This window comes from Euleptes europaea, chromosome 21 (assembly GCF_029931775.1).
Source record: "Euleptes europaea isolate rEulEur1 chromosome 21, rEulEur1.hap1, whole genome shotgun sequence".
NCBI classification, from domain to species: domain Eukaryota; kingdom Metazoa; phylum Chordata; class Lepidosauria; order Squamata; family Sphaerodactylidae; genus Euleptes; species Euleptes europaea.
Genome location: NC_079332.1, coordinates 14,596,952 through 14,616,215, shown reverse-complemented (window position 1 = coordinate 14,616,215; position 19,264 = coordinate 14,596,952). Strand labels below are relative to the sequence as shown.

Genomic DNA, 19,264 nt, shown 5'->3' with positions numbered 1-19,264 from the left:
CAAGAAACTGTGGGTGTACTACATGCCGTCAAGTCGCTTCCGACTCATGACGGCCTTGTGAATTAACGGCTTCCCAAACGTCCTGAGTATTGTCTACTCAGTCTGGCAGCAGCTCTCCAGAGTCTCAAGGAGAGATCTTTCATATCACCTAATGCCTTGGTCCTTTTAACCACATAAAGTTATACGTATAATTCAAGGCCTTTATTAATGTCAGCTCTATAACCAGTAGAAATATGCAGATATTAAAGCTAAAGTAGTAACCACACTGTGCGCTGATAACACTGACTTTGATGGACCGAGGGTCTGATTCAGTATAAGGCAGCTTCATGTGCGTTCATGTTACCCCCATCTGGAAACACTGGTAATTTTATACCAGATATTTGTGTGAGCAAGTTTCCGTGTTGCAAGACCCATGGCTTGTGTTAGTAACTGACATCAGGCCACGCATGATAGAAGGTTTTCTATTTACAGATAAAAATATAAGGTGTATTTCTGGATGTGTCTTTAATAATCACGTTTTGCATTTATGACCATTGAGGAAGGCCTAATAGGCCGAAATGCGTATGATCCTGTATTGGTCATTTATAATGAGTGCATCATCAACTTTGTTGATATCTTTGTAATAGTCTATACTGATGGTTTTATATGTCGCCTGCTTTTTAAGCCCTATGCTTTTAACAAACTTACTGTGTACCCCATATAATAAATATATTTTGTTATAGATTTTGCCAAATTATGCCTCTGGTCTAGTGGGATTCGTAAACGGCTGACTAAAAACCTTTCCCCATCGAAGATCTTTCCTCCTCTTCTTCAAATCATCCCTCCTAGAATCGTCAACTTTTATTATTTTAACGTAACTTTGATTTTTATTCAGAGCTGATATTGTATCGAAATGAACTTGATTGAATGATTGATTATAGATTTTAGAGTTTCTAGCTCAACCTTTGAGGCTCCCTGACCTTGACAGACCAAAGGCCTGATTCAGAAGACAGCGTAATCTGTTCAGAAGGGCCTGGAAGTTTTTTTACTTAGAAGGCCTACGCGCAGGGAAACGCAAAACAAATCCTAAAGCTTGGCTCTGTCCTCTCGTCCTACCGAGCTCTCTTGCCCTAAACAAAAAGTTCACAGCTACTCTACGATGAGCGGGATTTACATACACACATGCATGATTTGGTGAAGGGGAAAAAATGCAGTGGAGACCTTAAGGTTCTCAAAGTCTTTCTGGTATTTCTCCCGCAGGGTCGACGTGCTCCCTTCCAGGTGCTTGTGCTCCAGCTCGTCTCTCATGACGTCCATCTGGGCTTCCAACTCTTGTATGCGCTCGCGCAACCCGTGCATAGAGCTGAGCTCACCGTCGGAGCCCTGTGGCCCGCCCTCAAGCTTGCCCTCGGCATGTGCTTCCAGTGGGCCAGCTTCAGGCGTGTCTCCAGGCAACACTTCTGGGTGCTGATTCCGGTACTCATCCAGAGATTCCTGCAAGCCCTGCAGATTCCTGCTGTAGTGATCCTGCAGCGTCTGCATCTCTTCGTTATGAATGATTTGCAGCTCTTTCATCTTGACCTGAAACTTGTCCTCCAAGGTCTGGATTTGCTCCAGGTGGTACCGCTCCAAGTTCTGCTTGTCCCGCACGATGGCGTCCAGCTGGTGGAGCCCCTTGGTCCGCTCAGCTTTCAGGGTGTCCTCCGTCCTGTTCAACTGCTCGACCACGGTCCGGATCTCTTCTTCGTACCTGCCCTGCAACTCCAACATCTTCCTGCTTTGCTGGAGTTCTTCTTCTTCCAGGAGCTTCCGCTGGTTCTCCAGCTGGGCCACTTTTGCTTTCAGGTCCACGTTCTCCTTTTCAAGGACGGCGATCATCTTGGAATATTCGTTCTGCTGCTTACGCAGCAAATCTTCGTACTCCTCCCGGAGGACGGCCACAGCCCTAATGCGCTCCTGGCACAGAGCGTCCATGTTCTGCAGCGACTCTTTGTTCAGCCGCACCTCCTTTTCGTATTCCAGCCTAGCTCTGTAGGCCCCGTAACATACCTGGGCCTGGATAATGGCATCCTGGACGAGCAGGGAAGAGTAGCACTCAAGATCCCCCATACAAGACAGATAGGGAGGAGTACAAGACACCTTTAGGAGCTTCTGGCAATCTTTCAGGGCCTCCTCGGGTGACAGAGATAGCAAAGCAGCAGCTATTTCTTCCAAGACTTTTGCTCTATCTTTCAGTTGCTGAGAAAGTTCCTCCTGAACAGCTGCCAAAGCCTGGCCGCTAAGACCTTGCAAGCTGTGGTCTTCTGTACTTGGCTTCCAAACGTTCCCTTCCCAAGACGCCCGGATGCTTTCAGAAGTGCCCTCTTGGATTTCAAGGGCTTTGGAAATCTGGTCCATAACTCCGTCAAACTGAGGTGTCCTATAGGCTTTAATGATTTCCTCCAACATGCACTTGTGCTGCTGAAGGGCTGTTTTGGTGTTGTGGAGATCCTCTTCGATGGCCTTCAGCCTCTGATGGAAAGACTCCCGCATTTTCTGGGCGACGAATCCGAGCTCGGCTTGAACGAGTGCACTGTCCGCAACAGCATGAGTGAGGACTTGAGGGGAGCCCGCACTTTCCTCTTCCATCTTTTCTTCTTCTTTTTCCTTCTCGCCTAGGTGCTTTCTCAACTCCTCAACCTGGCCCCAAAATTCATCCTCCAACACTAGCTTTTTCGATAAGATGTTGGCCAAAGCGACCGCCGTTTGGGAAATGTTGGAAGGCTCTAAGAGGACGGCATTCACAGTCCCGTGAATCTCCCGAAGGGCCAGGGCTATCTCAGAAGTGGAGTCCCTCAGAGACTCTGCTATCCGGTTTATCAGGCAAGCTTCAAATGCCACCCTCTTGGAAAGCAACCATAGTTGGTCTCGTTCGGACAAGTCCACTCGCTGTTGCCGGAGGACGGGAGTATCGTTTTCCAGCAAACTGCCTTCTTGGGGTGGGGGACTTCCTCTTGGCTGGAAATCAGGTAAAGACAGTGTCCCCTGTAAGGCCTGGATTGCATTAGATAATGTCGCCTCCATGCTGGATAAGGTGTCCAAGAACATCTCTCCCCCTCGTTCCTGGTCAGATCTGGGCAGAGTCCTTAGCTGCTCTCCACACTGTTTCAAGCACATCATGGCTTTGCTGTTCCTCCCCTGGAATCCCCCCAGCTCACTGGCGTGCTGGGCCATCAGCTTGAGTTTCCCTTGCCTCTCACTTTCCAGCTGCGAGACCAACAGGCTGACTTGCGTCAAACTGTCCTGAAGCTGCTCCCTCAGCTGGGCTTCTGTGCTGGCCCACTGGTGGTGAAGCGTGAGGAGGGTGTCTTGATTATGACCTTGCTGGCTCTCCAGTTTCATCGTCACGTCTTTCAGCTTCTCCTCCGTGATGTAAAGTTTGGTTTCCAGAGAATGGATGATAGACAGGTAAGTCTCTGAGTCGCCCGAGGCCGGGTAACAAGGAGCTGGTTCTGACGACATGCTGTCTTCGGAAAGCGAGCGGTCCTGGCTGGTGTCCGACGACGTGCTGCTGGCCCACATTTTCTCTGAGCCGTCTGCGTGGATGTATTTTTGGCACTGGATGCTGGAGAAACGGATCCTCTGCCGTTTGGCTCCTGGGATTTCCGTGTCGAGTTTGGCCAGATCCTTCTGACAAGTCTCCCTCTCTGGAAGGTGCAGAGGCTTCAACGGAGACCTGTGATCTTCTGCTTTCACGGCTGCCTGTTCACCAATCTGTCTCTGACTGGGATTGTCGTCCTCAGCGGGCAAAGATTCCAAAATGGGAATTCCTTCCGGAACCTGCAGATGTTGTGCAACTTGATCGGCGTCAACCTCAGCTGCAGTGCAGGAATTGACTGTTTCTTGGCCAGCGCAGTGCCCTGAACTTTCGTCGGCCAGCGTTTTCAAGGCCTCTTGTTTGGCCTGTTGACTTCCTTCCATTCCCAGTGAACATTCGCCCAAATCCCGATCCTTTTGGACAGTTTTTAAGTGGACCTCCTGTATGGCTCTCAACTCTTCCTCCTTCTCCTCCAGGACCTTCTGCAAGTTCTGAAACTGGCCCGACACCTCCTCGTAGGAACGCTCCAGTGTGCTGTAGTTGGTCTCCTCAGACTGCAGTTTCACTTGCAGCTTGGCAACCTCGTGGTCGGACTCGGCCACCTGGTTCATCAGCTCCTGGAACCTGCATTTGATCTGATCCCGTTCCTCCTCCAGGTTCTTGATGTGCTCAGCCAGCTTCTGAATGCTGTCTTCCTTCATCTCCAGCTGCTCCTCCAGCTGATGGACAATCTCGCTGCCCTCAAATTTGGCCGTCAGCTTCTCCTTCTGCAGGATCTCCATCTGCTGCTCGCTGTTCTGGAGCTGGTTCTCGTACTCGCTGGCTCGGTCCTCCACTTCCTTCAGGCTCTGGATCAAGACCTGCTTCTCCCGTTCGCAGCTCTCCAGCAACGCTTCGTAGTTCCGCTGCAGCTTTTCTTCCATCAGCATCCGGGACTGCTCGCTGGCACTGAGCTGCCGGCTCACGTCCGCGATCCTCTCCTGGAGTCGCTGGACTTCTTTCTGGTAGTCCCTTTGCAGGGCCTGTTGAGTTTCCAGATCCCGCAGCTCCTGGGTTTTCTCCAGGAGGAGGGCTTCCGCCCTCTTGAGCTTCTGCTCGCTGGCCTTCAGCTGGGAGCTCAGCGCCATCTCGCTGTGCTGCCATTCCTCCATCTGCTCCTGGGCTTTCTCCTTCTCGGCTTTCAGGTCACTCTTCAGCTTGGCCAGCATCTGCTCTTTGATGGACAGCTCGGCAGCCGCATTGCCCAGCCGGGCCTGCAGGCTCTGGATCTCCGCCTCGTGGTGCCGGATCACGTCCTTGGCCTCCCCATAGCTACGCTTCAGGGCTTGGATCTGCTGATTGATCAGCTCCTGGCGCTGGCACTGGGCTTCCAGCTCACTCTGGAGGTCTCGGTTGACTTTGTGGAGCCTCTGCCAGGCCCCCGATGGGGCCGCGGGCGCCTCAGTCTTAAAAAAACCGATTAAAGAGGAGATTAGTAGCACTCTCGGCTCCCGGTTCTGAGTGTCACACCTGTGGTCATGTTGGGACACAGGGCAAGTCTCCTCCGATTGGTTTGACCAGTACTCGTCTGCTCCAATTTTGTTGGTGGCAGGGTGTTTTAATAAAAATTTCGTTTGTTTTTGATAAAAATAATCATTTTCAGAGAATACGAATAAAACTCCTTTCCGGTTTAAACAGACAACATGAACAATAAAACACCGAAACAGCTGTAACGTAAAAGAGTCTTAAGAGAAGACAAACTGAAAAAAACAAAACAAAAAAACCAAACACGATGGAAAAGAAAATGTCAAGAATAAAAAGGACAAGTAGAAGAAGGCTGGAAAAGAAATGAAAATTATGGAGGGGAGGGCGAGAGAAAAGGATGTTTCAGGGGTGTACTTAAAAAAATAAACACTTTCTGGAATTGCTGGAAGCCCTTACCTCTTTGGGTTGACTGGGGGGGGCAGCTCAGAACTAGCTGGGAGAGGGTGGAGGGGGAAGTCAGTGAATTCATTCAAGCAGACCTTTGTTCTGCTGGGAGTGTATTTTTCATTATTGTTACCCACCTCCAGCCTTCAGGATAGGGCAGGCTGCAAAGTCTAAGTGAAGTGAAGCTGGGCTGTGGGCAGGCGTCTACACATCTGAGCTGAGGTCTCTGCCACACAAAAAACGCACCTCTCCAAATAGAAGACCGAGACGCGGAAGAAGCACCGTTACTACCTTGTCCACATTGTGCGGTGATCTAAGATTCTCCTCTCTGCCGCTATTTGGAACTAAACTTTATAATTCCCTTTGCTCGTATTTTTCAAAAAAAAACCTGCAAGTCACGTTTACACTTTGTGGACGATATAGATCTGTCTGCTTTCTGGGTCATGTTTTTAAAGAAAGGGGAGAGGAGAAAAGGGGGGGAGGGTATGATGAGAATGTAAGAGTCAGAACGAGAAATTCTTGGAAAGGAAGACTCAAAACCAAAGCAGTGTTTTGCATGCACAGAGGGGAAAACAAAAAACTCAAAGAGAATCATGCAACAGTCAGGACAGAAACCACGTGTCTTGGAGAACACAAACGGAAAGCGAAAGGAGCAGTAGCATTAAGGCGAATAGTTTGGCCTGCCTTGCAACGCCGCGTTTTCAGGCAGCGACACCCCAAAGATGTGACACTCAGTTAACGTTAGGTTACATGCTTCCACACCAAAAAACCCCCCAAAACATGCAAAAAATTATCCACACCCAAGAGTTATTAGTATCACAACTCCCACCCCTCCAGCATAAACAGACACCCGTGCTCCCAAAAAAGAACCAGAAGACACATCTTCGGCGTCCTTGGAAGAAGGAAAAAAGGAAGGAGGAAAATTCTCATGCTGAACTTCGGTTAGTGTCCAACGTGCTTGAGAAGCTCTGCTCGCACCCGAGCCCGGATGCGGGAGCAGCACAGGAAACGGAAAAGGGCTCCAAGGTCAACATGAGGGCGACTGAGCCCAGCCTAGAAATGTGCAGAAGCTCAGGCTGCCGGTCAGAGTCTGGTAATGTTCCCAATGATGAACTGGGGGGGGGGGGAGAGAGAGAGGGAGGCTAGCAATTAAGAAGCATCCCCCCAATGCCATTGTTTTGCAGAGGCCTGACAGAAATGTTCTTAAGCAACTGGAAGGGTTTGCTACCCGGAGGGGGGTCATTTGCTCTCCCCTTATGGCAACAATGAAGTGGCTTTAAAAACAAGTGAGAGACAACCGAAGCTTCTGGTTTTCACACCCCAGGGGAGATGTCCCCAGCGTGGCGCTCACAGGCACCAAGTGTTTTCAGCAAGTGGACAGGGACCAGGTCAGGCCCACCACCGCACAAGGGTTTTCTCTGCATGACTGGTGGCAAGCTGCGGCAGCCCTTTTGCAGCTCCGCCAACCCATGCGGTGTCAAAGATACCCGCAGGCTCAAAAAGGTTGGGGACCCCTGGCCTGGTGCGCTTTGGTTTCTTCCTTTGCAGCATATTTGTAAGTTTTTTCGGTTTTCCCCGGTCAAAGGAGCTTTGGCCAACGTACAAGCTCAGGCCAGGCTAAACTCTGGAAAACTTCCTGACGCGTTCAGAGTGCTGGGATCCGTTCCATGATTCTGAGGTGTGGAACCTACAAAGCAGTTGAGGTCAGTGACTGCTTGCCGGGGGAAATACCTTACGAATCTGCAAAGGATGTGCGTCATGACCCCTCCCCTCAGTTTTGAGGCCACCCACCCTTCCACTGCCGGCCGAATCTGAAGGTTCCAAAATGACTAGAGAACGAGAAGCCGGAGGTATAGTTTTATCAGACAGACGAATCTGGGAATTTACAAACGGGCAGGCTTCCTTCTGCTGGCAGAATCAAACAACCCTGATCCAATCCTGAGCCCAATTTAAGGTTTTGGTTTTGACCTCTGAAGCCCTATGTGGCTGGGGGCCAGCCTATCTGAAGGACTATCTCCTCCCATACATTGCTACCCGGGAATGAAGAACGCGGGCACAGGCCCTCCTGACTGTCCCACCAATCAAAGATTCTCCTTTGGTGGGTACATGAGAGTGGGGCCTTTTCGGTGGCAGCCCCACGATTCTGGAACAACCGCACCAGAGAAGTGGCACTGTTGATCTTTAGGACGCGGCTGAAGATGGTTTTTATTTAAGACTGTGCTTGATTCATTTACCCCCAAGTCCTAAACTGTTGTTTTTAACATTTTGGTTTTTTGTATTTTTCTGTATTTCATGTATGTTGTGAGCAGCCTTAAGTTCTGTAAGGAACAAAGGCAGCTAATAACAGTTTTATTATAATAAACAAATAAACAAAACCCCTCCTTTTCATCAAGACTCTTATTCCGAGATCTGCAGAATTTTGGAAGCAGAGGAAGGCCAGAAGGAGGTCTCTGCAACATCTCCTCCAGAATCGGAAACCTCTTTAACTGAAAAGGAGCTTGAAGAAAAAGTTCTTCTCTAGGAACTCAGGGGAGGGGGAATTCTCCAGGAGGACCTGACACAGGATCCACTTTCCTCTAGGGATGCAGAAGGCACGGGAAAGTCCATCTTTGCCTTCCCCACCGTGGCTACCAATATGCATTACAAGGCACCTCCCGCCACTGAGTTGGAGAGACCCAACGATCAGGCAGAGAGACATAACTCCCAAAAAATTGGTCTCCACCACCCCTCAAGAAACCGCCGTGTGCCCGCATGTCTTTCTTGAGCAAGGGACCCAACAGAAAAGCCGCCTTCAGCCGATTCCCGCCTGGCTCGCCTATCCAAAGCCAGGGATTCGTAAGAAAGCCCGATCCCAGAGGGACCTCCATTTTCATGCCTGGAAGGGAGCGGGGGTCCCATCGCCAGTTTGCTGAGTCATCTTGGTCCACCGCAGGATGCACGAGAAGAGAATAAAAACAAAAATTGCCCTTCTCTCTTCCCCCACCCCTGGTCTGCACGTTCCATTTCGGGCATCTTCGCAAGCACCCCGGACTGAAGAAGCCTTCCCAGACTCCGCTCGCCTCCTACCTGCAAGACGTAGCCTTCCCGGGCGCTCTGCTCCCTGCCCAGCGCCACTTTCAGCTGGTCTTGCAGGATCCGGTTCTGCTCCAGGAGTTCCGAAGCCGCCTTTTGGCTCTGCTCCAGCTGCCGAGCCAAGACAAAGGTGAGGTGAGAGGGAGGGAGGAAGATTAATTTTTTTTAATATAAATTATAAAAAGATAACCACAGAGCAGGAATTACCAACGTGGTGTCTGCGGGCGCCATGACGCCCACCGACACCTTTCCTGGTGCCCACTTAGTATTTTTAGAAATAGTAGAAGAAGAAGAGTTGGTTTTTATACCTTGCTTTTTCTCTACCTTTAAGGAGTCTCAAAGTGGCTTACAACTTCCGTCCCTTCCCATCCCCAAAACAGACACCCTGTGAGGTAGGTGGGGCTGAAAGTTCAGGGAGAATTCAGAGAGAGTTCAGAGTCTGGCCCGAGGTCACCCAACAGGCTTCCTGTGAAGGAGTGGGGAATCAAACCCAGTTCAGCAGATTAGAGTCCGCCGCTCACATGGAAGAGTCAGGAATCGAACCTGGTTCTCCAGATTAGAATCCATTGCTCTTAACCACTACACCATGCTGGTTTTATCCACCAAGTCTTTTAATTGGCTGTGCATATTTTTTAAAACATGACTATGGCAGCAGCTGCCACCACAGCACAAGTATCTTTCACTGTGTGAGTGAAGTAAACTGCCGCAGCTATTTTGGGGCTGGCTGCGCCTCCTGCGGCAGCCATTCTGTGGGTCAGAATTCCAAAGGCGTCCACAGGCTCAAAAAGGTCCAGGGGCCCTGCCCTAGAGAAACCCCACACCACTCACAGTTCCCAATTCGACGGCAGCCCCATCCGTTCCTTTCTCCTCTGCCTTACCTCCTTCTCCAGAAGCACGGTGAGCTGCTGCTTGTGGAGCGCCTCACCCCCGTCCTCGGGATGCGCCAGCTGCAACGGGGCGATGGGCACTTGCTTCTCCTCACGCAGAGGGGTGGTCTCCACCTGGTGCCACCGCTGCTCAATCTCCACGTGGACGTTCTGCGGCTTGGCCTCGGCAGTGACGGGCAGGCCGGGGACTCGGTCCACCTCCATCCTGGAGAAGTCCCCCGGGTACCCCCCGTCGGGCTGGTCCAGGCTCTCGAAACGCTTCCGCCGCTCCTCCCGCCGCCGCGCCCGCTCTCTTTCCAGCTCCCCGGGGTCTGCATCAGAGGGGCTGGGCTCCGTGGGGAAAGGGACAGGCCCCCCGCCTTTGGGCTGCTCCCCTCCGCCGCCCCGCTCTTGCGCCAGGGCCTGCTGGATGGGGCGGAACTCAGCCCAGTCGAAGGTCTTGGAGCGGCCCTCCCGCCTGCGCTCCCGGGCGCGGCTGCGCTTGTGCTCGGGGTCGATCTCTGCCGGCTCGGAGTCCTGCTTCTCGCTCGGCTTGGGGCAGGCCTCAAACGACGTGCTGGTTTTGCTTTTCTCTTCTGGCAAGGAGCTAGAAAGGTGGGAGCGAAGAAGACAGGAGAGGAGAAGAATGTTAGTTGGGAGCCTTACTTGTGGTCTACTAATTCTCTCTCCGTTTTGCCCTGTGAAGGCATCTTGCCAGCAAGACAGTGGGGGAAAGAGCCGAGGAAACGACAGATGCGTCTTATTGTGCTCACCTGTGCTTCCACAAGTGTTCCTATTTGATGCTACTGGGACCCCCTTCTCAAAACTGCCCCGCCCACCAACTAGGACCCTCATCATAACTTCGACAAACATTACCCCTCAGTCGTACGAGTTGGGCGATGCCAACTCAGGGCAGGCTTTCTCAGTGGTAGCTCCCTGGTTGTAGAAATCTTGACGCTTAGGCGGCAGTGACCTTACTGGCTTTGATGCACCAAGTGAAACCCATTTATTTTTGTTCAGACTTTTAAATAAACGTTTTTACCCATTTTGGATATTTCAACCATCTATCTACAACCTGCCTGCTATGCTTAAAATTGTCACACCGCTGATTTTAGTGATTGTTACTGCAAAATTTTATCATTCATCCTTTTCAAAGTCATTATTTTACCGCTAGTCACCATAGCGAGAGACAGGCGAGAAACACTGCCGATGGGGAAAAAAGAAACAAATGAACACGGTTCAGAAGTCATCTCAAACCTGTCCTGCTGAACAGTTTTCCCGAACTGACTTCTTATTGGTAAGCGAGAGATTGATCTTAGCAGTTTGCTCAACCAGTCTTTGAAAGGTTTTTGGCTTTTCTGCTGGTAAAAACTACCTAGGCAAAGTCTCCCCCCCCCCCAAAAAAAAACCATCCAGGTTGAGGGCTGGTCCTGACAGAACATTTATTTAATCTCAGATTGTTGCTTGTAATTAATTGTATATATTGATTTTTTAAATTATGTTATAATACATTATATTGTTACCTGCTCTGAGCCCAGCCTTGGCCGGGATAGAGGGCAGGATACAAATCTAATTAATAATAATAATAATTTTCCTTCCATAAAATATGTGAATCCCTGCTTTTATTTCAGAATGCCCCCCACCCCACTGTAAGGAGGTTATCTTCGCTGCAGAAAAAAACATTATGCCAGAACCAAGCCCCAAAGGTGGACTTATCCTTCTGTCTTCTTTTCACTCGGCCTGCACCTTTCCCCCTCTTGGCCTGTCTAGTTTTTTCCCAACTGCGCTGCTTCCTTTTGCGGAAGTCAGAGGAACCGGCTGCCGTCGGGCACCGGCTGGCTGTTGAGGTTTCGGAACGAAGAAGACTCGAGATTTGCGGCCGATGTCTCAAAAGGTTTCCGTTGCAAAGATTCTCCAGGAAACGTCTCTGATTTATTTCCCTGTGTTGGAAATACAGGGTCCCTTCCCCTCACAAAAAAGAAGGGGGCTGCCAAGTTAAAACCCCACATAGTCTTGGAGGCGCCACAACCATTAACCACTGTGGCGATCCAGTGGCTGAAAAGCAATGGCACAGTGCGGGAATGTCCTTGTCCAAAGCCATTCAGAACCTTCGCTACATAACGGGAAAAGGCGTGTGTGTGTGTGTGTCTACACACACGGTGAAATCATGCACCGCTGTGCTGGCGTTGAAGCAATCATGCTCGTAGCATCTTTAAATCCTCTGCAAGGAAAATGTAGTTTTGCGTCTTTTGATCGTGCGCACATCTCTGACATGCATTTGCGGGAAGGCCGCCTTCTCCTCCTGGCTTGGGGAGCTGTCTTTTGCCCCTACCCAACTTCCTGTGGTCCCAGTTTCTGCTAAAGACTGGAAACAGACGATAAGGGAATGTCCCAATGGTCCGGATATTTACAGTCCATGGAATAGGACCTAAGAGAGATGAGTTGATGTAGACAATGCCACTCAAAGCTCCGTCTCTGACGACCGAGGCCGCTGTTACTAATCAAAAACTGTATAAAAACAGTTCCACCCCCAACAAGCATCTGGTAAGGGCTCTGAACTTCCATGACAATTAGGTGGTTTGGCCCAAACCTGATTAACTTTTGGATCACTGTGTGTGTGTGTGGGGGGGGGAAGGTAGTTGTGAATTTCCTGCATTGTGCAGGGGGTTGGACTAGATGACCCTGGTGGTCCCTTCCAACTCTAGGATTTGAGGGATGCTGTAGATTGATCCTGCATTAAGCAGGGGGTTGGGCTATATGGAAGGGGGCCATACCCCCTTCCAACTCTTTGATTCTATGATACTAAGTCACAGCCACCTTACGGCAACCCCTTACAGGGTTTTCAAGGCAACAGACGTTTGGAGGTGGTTTGCCATTGCTTGCCTCTGCATAGCAACCCTGGTATTCACCACTCCCAGATCTGTTATGGACGTTTTTTGCCTTAGCCGGGGCATAGAGCAGGGGTAACTGGGGAAGAGAGTGGGAAGGTGGTTGTGAAATTCCTGCATTGTGCAGGGGGTTGAACTAGATGACCCTGGGGGTCCCCCTTCCAACTCTGATTCTTTTATTCTATCTCCGTCAGGATGGTCCAACGTGGAATGGAAATGAACGGATTGTTCTACTGTAAACTCCCAGAAGTCCAAGATCCCAGACGCTCTAGGTGGCGCTCTTGACCTAGTAAGGTTTGAGGGTTTCTGTCACAATCTCATCGTGCGCCTTTGGACGGTGAACACATTTCCTACATGCACATGTGGGAACCTGTCCTGTGTGAAAGGCCCCCCCCTTCCAGGTTTGCAATCAACCAACACGTCAGCCCCGCATCGGGAGACACTGCACTTGGATGCTACTTCTACAGGACAGGCATCGGCACCAGGCCGAACGCAAGCCACCGCCAACCCCCCCAAGGAAGCAGCAGCACTCCAAAGGGCCAAGGCTGACACCGGGACAGCAAGCAAGTGCGGAACACAGAGGCAGCGGGCAGGCAAAGGAAAAAAAGTTTCTCGGACATCTAAAGAGCGCCTCGAAAGGAACTGTCAGACAAAGCCTCGAAACAGAAGAGGACACATGCCGGCTTTTAGCATGCAGGTTCGCAGACTGGACCGAAAACAAACAAGAAAGCGAGAACCCAGTTCGGGGCGGACACAGGGAATGGGAACCGTCCAGTCTGAAGCCAGGGAACAGAACCCGACAGAAATGAGCATTTCATCACCTGGGAGCAGCTGGACGGCCTTTTGCAAACGAGTACACAGAAAAGCTAGTCCAATGCTCTGCCAGGAGGACCCTGTCGGGGTGGGAAGCGGGGAGAGAGAATCCGCAAAGACAATGTGTTTCCCCTGCCCCTGTGTTCCCAGAGAAACAGAGGAGCGGCGGAAAGAAAAATATGTTTTTAATATGGATTACCGCTATCCAGTTAGGGTCTCAGTTTGGTTCTTCTGGCCCAAAAGCGTCCTCAGCACCTCCATGTGCACAATCAACGCAATCCAGACAGGCGCGCTTCCACCCTTCTGTACTGCCCTTGCATTACACTGACGGTCACTTAAACAGCAAGAAATGCTGTTAAAACAGCAAGATGTGCCATTATTCGGCATGATTGATTTCACCCCACAGCCGCAAAATCTTGCTTGAACCTTCCCCTCCACACAACGCACCTCTCAATAAACCAGGAGCGGCTTTTATGGGGCAAGTTTCCGACGTGGGAACATTCTGCTGCGAGAACTGGCCCCGGCCCCGGAGAAGCAATTCACAACTCTCCAAAACAAACATATAGATGGTGCCATAAACACTACCCAGCTAAGCATCCCCTGTCCCTTTCGCAGAGATAGCTGCTCGCACGTCACATCTGAAAAGCACCACATCGCTCGCACGGACATGGGAAGCATCCCTAAGGCGAGGGAGGAAGACAGCACCGAAAAATCAAGTACCGTCGTTCCTTTTCGTCCCCCGTCCTTCCAGCTGTTTTTTTTTTAAAGCAGAAAAGCAGGACTTTCTGACCCGTCCGAAGTGCAGAAAAAGAGGGGGGGCATGCAGTGAATCACAAGGTATACAAACCACAAAACGTTAATACAGGAGAGAACACAGTTTTCCAACCTGGGCTTCAGCACGGATAGTTTCAAAGAGAAGCTTTTCCTGGGAATGCATGGAAAATTAAACAGATGGAGGAGTGAGGAGAGAAAAGGCGGAGGATCCGGAAGCACAGAGAAAAGGCTTTGGGGGGGGGGGAGAGCAAAGAACCCCCTGTTTTTCACAGGCTGCTTTTTAGAACCCCTCCTCTCAAAACACCAGGGCTGCCTCTGGAAGCAGTTGCCAGGTAAAGGCACAAAAGGGTCAGAAAGGTAACGAACAAGACCCTTTCCTGAAGAGGGGCTTCAAATGTTACTGTGGATTGACATGACTTTCCTGATTTGGTGGGGAGGAACACCATGTATGCACAGAAGCGCCACAGAAATCTGGGTTTTGTGCCTTCATTGCCCATCTCCCGCAAGAAATATTCTTTTTCCTAGATTTAACAACCACTGGCTCTCCATCAACCACTTCACACCTTAAAAAGGGGAAATGAAATAGGGCACTTTCACACAGCCCAAATAATGCACTTTCAATTCACTTTGAAGGTGGATTTTACCGTGTAAACTGGCAAAATCCACTTGCGAATGATCGTTTAGGTGCACTGAAAGTGGATTGAAAGTGCATTATTTGGGCTGCGTGAAAATGCCCATATTTTTCCTTGATGCTATAAAGAGAAAAGATGCCACGTCTCTCACGCAATTGACTGATCTATTTGAAAGCAGGTAACACAGTATCCTCTTCTCAGTTTTATCTGGGGAGTGATATATTTATTTCGTGTAATGTTTATCCTATCTCACGGTTCCTGACGCCACCGCAGAGTGCAGTTTGTTGAATCTATTACCTGTTTTCTGTTTTCCTGTAAGATGTATGCTGATCAAAGAGCAAATATGTTCACTCTGCTTACGGCTACCTTTTCAGCCCTGACAATTTTCATTTGGGCTCCTTCTGATTCTCATTTCATTTCTATTATTATTTTGTAGATGTCCCCCCCGCCCCCTTCTGGTTTCCAAGGTATCATTTTGGTCTAACAATTTCAGGTGAGGATCCTCTTTCAAAACAGTTGTTTCCCGTTTGCAGTTTAAAAAACAAAACAAAAAACCCCCGTTTGCATTACAATGAAGTCGAAACATTTTGAAGCATTTCCCAATTTTGTTAGCTGTCATGTTTTTGAACCAATCGGCGTGTGATCCCTGGCGAAAATAAAAGCTAGCCCGGGCTAGGCTCAAAGGAGGGGGGAAAGGAATGAGATGGGGTTTGGAAATGAATGGGATCAGAAAAGAAGCACGGATTGCATTCCAAATAAAAAGGGAAGCCCTCTTGACGTGCCGTTTGTTCCTCGTCTCTTACCTGGTCACGTCTGGGGCAGTGGTGGGCCGCACGTGCTTCATGATAGTCTGGATCCAGTTCCGGCGAATCCCGGAAGTCATGGCGGAGAGGGTGAACTCTCCTTCTTTAGTCTATGCGAATGGAGAAGAGGAAAGTCAGGGGCGGAGAGGATTGCTGGCCACACTGCTCACTCCGAAGGGGAGCAGGCTTTATTATTTCCAGCAGCACAGGTATTTGATGTGTGTCGCTGCGTGAGTTTTCAGAAGAGTATATAAAGAACACGCCATTTGGCCTCTCTTTCCCAGGATGCATTACTGTGTATTTAGAGGCCCTAAGTGCATCCCCCCTCCCCCCAAAAAAGGGGATTCAGCAACTCTGAAAATCACTTTGGGTTCCTCTGATCTTTTTTTGTTTGGTTTTATGGCCATCAAGTCACAGCTGACTTATGGCGACCCCGTGGGGTTTTCAAGGCAAAAGACCTTCGCAGGCAGGCTTGCCATTGCCTGCCTCTGCATCACAGCCCTGGTATTCCTCGGAGGTCTCCCATCCAAGTACTGGCCAGGTTCAGGGCTGAGAGCATGTGACTGGCCCAGGGCCCCCCAGCAAACTTCCATGGCATGAGCAGGGATTCGAACCCGGGTTTCCCAGGGCCTAGTCCGACACCTTAACCACGACACCATGCTGGCTCTCTGATCTATCCAGTGTATAAAGCAGTGTTCCCCACGGAGCCTATGGTGCCCGCCAAAAACTTTCCTGGTGCCCGCCAAGGGTTTTTAGAAAGGGGGTGTGGCTGGGTGGGGCTCCTGCTCACTGCCCACTAGAGATCAGATTGGCTAATGCAGATTAAAACAACGTTTTGGCAGAAGTTGCCCCCACAGCACTGGTTTTATTCTCTCCCCCTGATCTTCCCCAGGATATTTTTTTAAAATTACTCCTCTTGGGCTTCCTCGGTGTGCGCGCGGTTGGCTCCACCTTCCCCAGCAGCCATTTTGTGGTTGCGCCCCACCATCCTGCGTAAGAACACCAAAGGTGCCGCAGGCTCAGAAAGTTTGGGGACCCCTAATATAAAGAGACAGGGCTCAGCCAGGTTTGCCCAGGTGTAATCACTACCCCCCCACCATTTGCAGACAATTCCATTTCTATTACATTCCGTCCTCCGAGTTTCTCTTACGTGGATCTGGAAGCCATAGTTTCTCTGGACAGGATATTCTGTCACATCGAAGCACGTTGACAAGTCGATTTCCCCATCCAGATCGGCTGCCTGGGGGGGAAGAAGAAGGAAGAAGAGTTGGTTTTTAAATGCCGATTTTCTCTACCTTTTAAGGAGAATCAAAGTGGCTTGCAATCTCCTTCCCCTCCCCACAACTGACACCTTGTGAGGTAGGTGGGGCTGAGAGAGCTCGAAGAGAATTGTGACTTGCCCAGTTGGCTTCATGTGTAGGAGTGGGGAATCGAACCCGGTCTCCAGAGTCCGTGGCTCACATGGAGGAGTGGGGAATTGAACCTAGTTCTCCAGATTAGAGTCTACCGCGCATGTGGAGGAGTGGGGAATCGAACCCGGTTCTCCAGATTAGAGTCCGTCGCTTTTAACCACTACACCATGATGGCTGGAAATACCACACGTGGGGGGGGATGTGTAAGAGCAGCCAGGAACACTCCAGGAACCTCTCCTGGCCTTTGGCAAGCCATGCGAAAGAATGAAGGAAGAATCGGGATTCTCAAGGGTTTGACTGCCAGCGGGCAGAACCCAGAACAGACGCCCAACTCCGGGACAAACAGAACTGAGACCGCAAGTGCCAGCCATCACTCACCTCCTCCGCCACGGAGTCCCGGTAGTATCTTAGGCTTTGGTCCGTCAGCACAAACCAGTGTTTCTTCCACTGTGGAAACCAACAAGACAGGCGGTTTTGCGAACTTGTGCCTTTCTAAATACGGGGCACACCTGCATTACTGGGGGGAGGTAGGCACCTGCCCTTGGCGGGGCCTTGGTGCATTGAGCTGGGAACACAGTAGCATTCAGGATGCTAAAGCTGAGCCATCAAGGGACAAATGCAGACATTGCAAACTCATTTCCAGGTCTCTCAACATGGGGAGGGCAGAGGAAGACTAAATTTAAGTCGAATATACAACCCACCCACCCCGTGGCGCAGAAGGGTAAGCTAGTTCTGCAGTCAAAAGCTCTGCTCATGACCTTGGGGGGGGTGGGCACTGAGGACAACATGTTCTGCTAGTGGGTTTTCCAGACAACGTCTGCTGGGAACAGAATGCTTGGACCGACTACGTATAACTTTGGTCCGATCCAGCCTTTTGGGGCTGGCCCCACCTCCTTTGGCAGCCTTTTTTGGCAGCTCCGCCCACCATGCCATGTCAAAAATGCCAAAGGTGCCCACAGGCTCAAAAAAGGTCGGGGACCCCTTATCTTTCCTATCAACCTTCACTCACATTAAACAGGAACTATAACGCCTGGTTTCTCTTTCAAACAACCTGGAAAGGATTTCACCTGACATTTACCTGCCCGTCTTTGTACTGCTTGGTCAACCACCCTTTTTTGAAGTTCAGCAAATCGGGCTGCAAAAGAAAACCACAAAAACAGAAGAAAGATTTTGGACTCCGTGACAGAACCCAGACGGGGAGAAAAGTTTCCAATAATCCCCAGCAGATCTACTTACACATTTTTAACATCATGCTTCCTCCAAGGAGTCAGCAGTCCCAAAATATATTCATGCATATCTGGGTCTACCTTATCCATATAGTTTCTTACTTATCTACCAATGTGCAAAACCTTTTTTGCTGTTGCTCTCAACTCATTCCCCTGACTTTTATTTATAATCTCAGCCAGGCACAGCTGCCAACTGGCCATCATGTGGGGTGGTGGGATTGAAGATACACTCTGAGCTGGGTTGGGTGTGTGTGTGTAAAGACGTTTTCGGCATCTGAGCGTGCCTGCTTGTTCAGAAGAAACCCAACCATTCCTCCTTTCCTTCCAAGCTCCCACGACCCACAGGTCTTGAGCGGTTAATCTTAATTTTTCTTAATTTTTTCTATTTCTTTATACTTGGGTACTTTTTCTTAATTTTTTTCTATTTCTTTATACTTAGATCTCTATCCACCAGCAAAAAGGGGACTAATTTATCATCTGTTACGACGGTAGGGAGTTTCATTAAAATAGGAGTGATCCACTGGTCACGTTGGAGTTTGAAATGGGGACACTCCAGCATCATGCGAGAAAGCATATCAATTTTCTTCATATTACAAGAGCAAAGTCTTTCGGGGCAGGGTACATTTCCGAATCTTCCATTTAGCACAGCTGAAGGCGCGGCGTTCAGACGAGCAAGCATAAAGGCTCTTCGGAAACCAGGGACTGCTAAATTACTGAAATATGGTGGAGTTCGCAGAGGAGGAAGGATACCTAAGAATTTAAGCAAGCATTGTAGAGCTGGAATAATCTAATTTTTTGTACAACTCTTAATAATTGATTTAGACTTCCTTTTCCCCATGCTTGATAAAATATCCTTAGATAGGCTTAAAAATGATAATTTTTTATTTTATTCAGAGCTGATATTGTATCGAAATAAAACTTGATTGATTGATAATTTTTTATCCATTTCTGGCATCCAGCGCAACCCAGCCGTTCAAGGACCTAACGGTATGGGGCGGGTTGTGAGCTGGGTGGGGGAACGTCGACAAATCTCGCACATCAACACTCATGAAGCAGACCCTCGGTCTGTCAAGGTCAGTACTGCCTACTCCGACTGGTGGCGGATTAGGATGGTAGAATTTATTTATTTATTTTATTTAATTTAATTATTAATTTAATTTAATTCATTTAATTTAATGCCCCACTTTTCTCCCCAGCAGGGAACCAAAGCAGCTGATGTCATTCTCCTCTCTTCCGTTTTATCCTCACTGCAACCCTGCGAGGTAAGCTAGGCCGAGAGCATGACTGGCCCAAGGTCACCCGGCGAGCTTCTAC

At 49.7% G+C, this 19,264-nt stretch overlaps 1 protein-coding gene across 2 annotated transcripts in view; it reads right to left on the bottom strand.

The window, feature by feature from the left end:
- MPRIP (myosin phosphatase Rho interacting protein) overlaps positions 1-19,264 on the bottom strand; it is a 122,976-nt gene that overhangs the window by 12,287 nt on the left and 91,425 nt on the right. The window contains exons 10-16 of one of the 2 annotated variants that reach the window (XM_056866326.1): positions 17,803-17,859; positions 17,103-17,171; positions 16,463-16,552; positions 15,313-15,422; positions 9,415-10,009; positions 8,531-8,647; positions 1,201-5,001 (exon numbers count right to left, since the gene is read on the bottom strand). In XM_056866326.1, coding sequence (XP_056722304.1) covers positions 1,201-5,001; positions 8,531-8,647; positions 9,415-10,009; positions 15,313-15,422; positions 16,463-16,552; positions 17,103-17,171; positions 17,803-17,859 — 4,839 coding nt within the window. The remainder of the gene's footprint in view (positions 1-1,200; positions 5,002-8,530; positions 8,648-9,414; positions 10,010-15,312; positions 15,423-16,462; positions 16,553-17,102; positions 17,172-17,802; positions 17,860-19,264) is intronic. The other variant, XM_056866325.1, reaches the window with a different exon arrangement.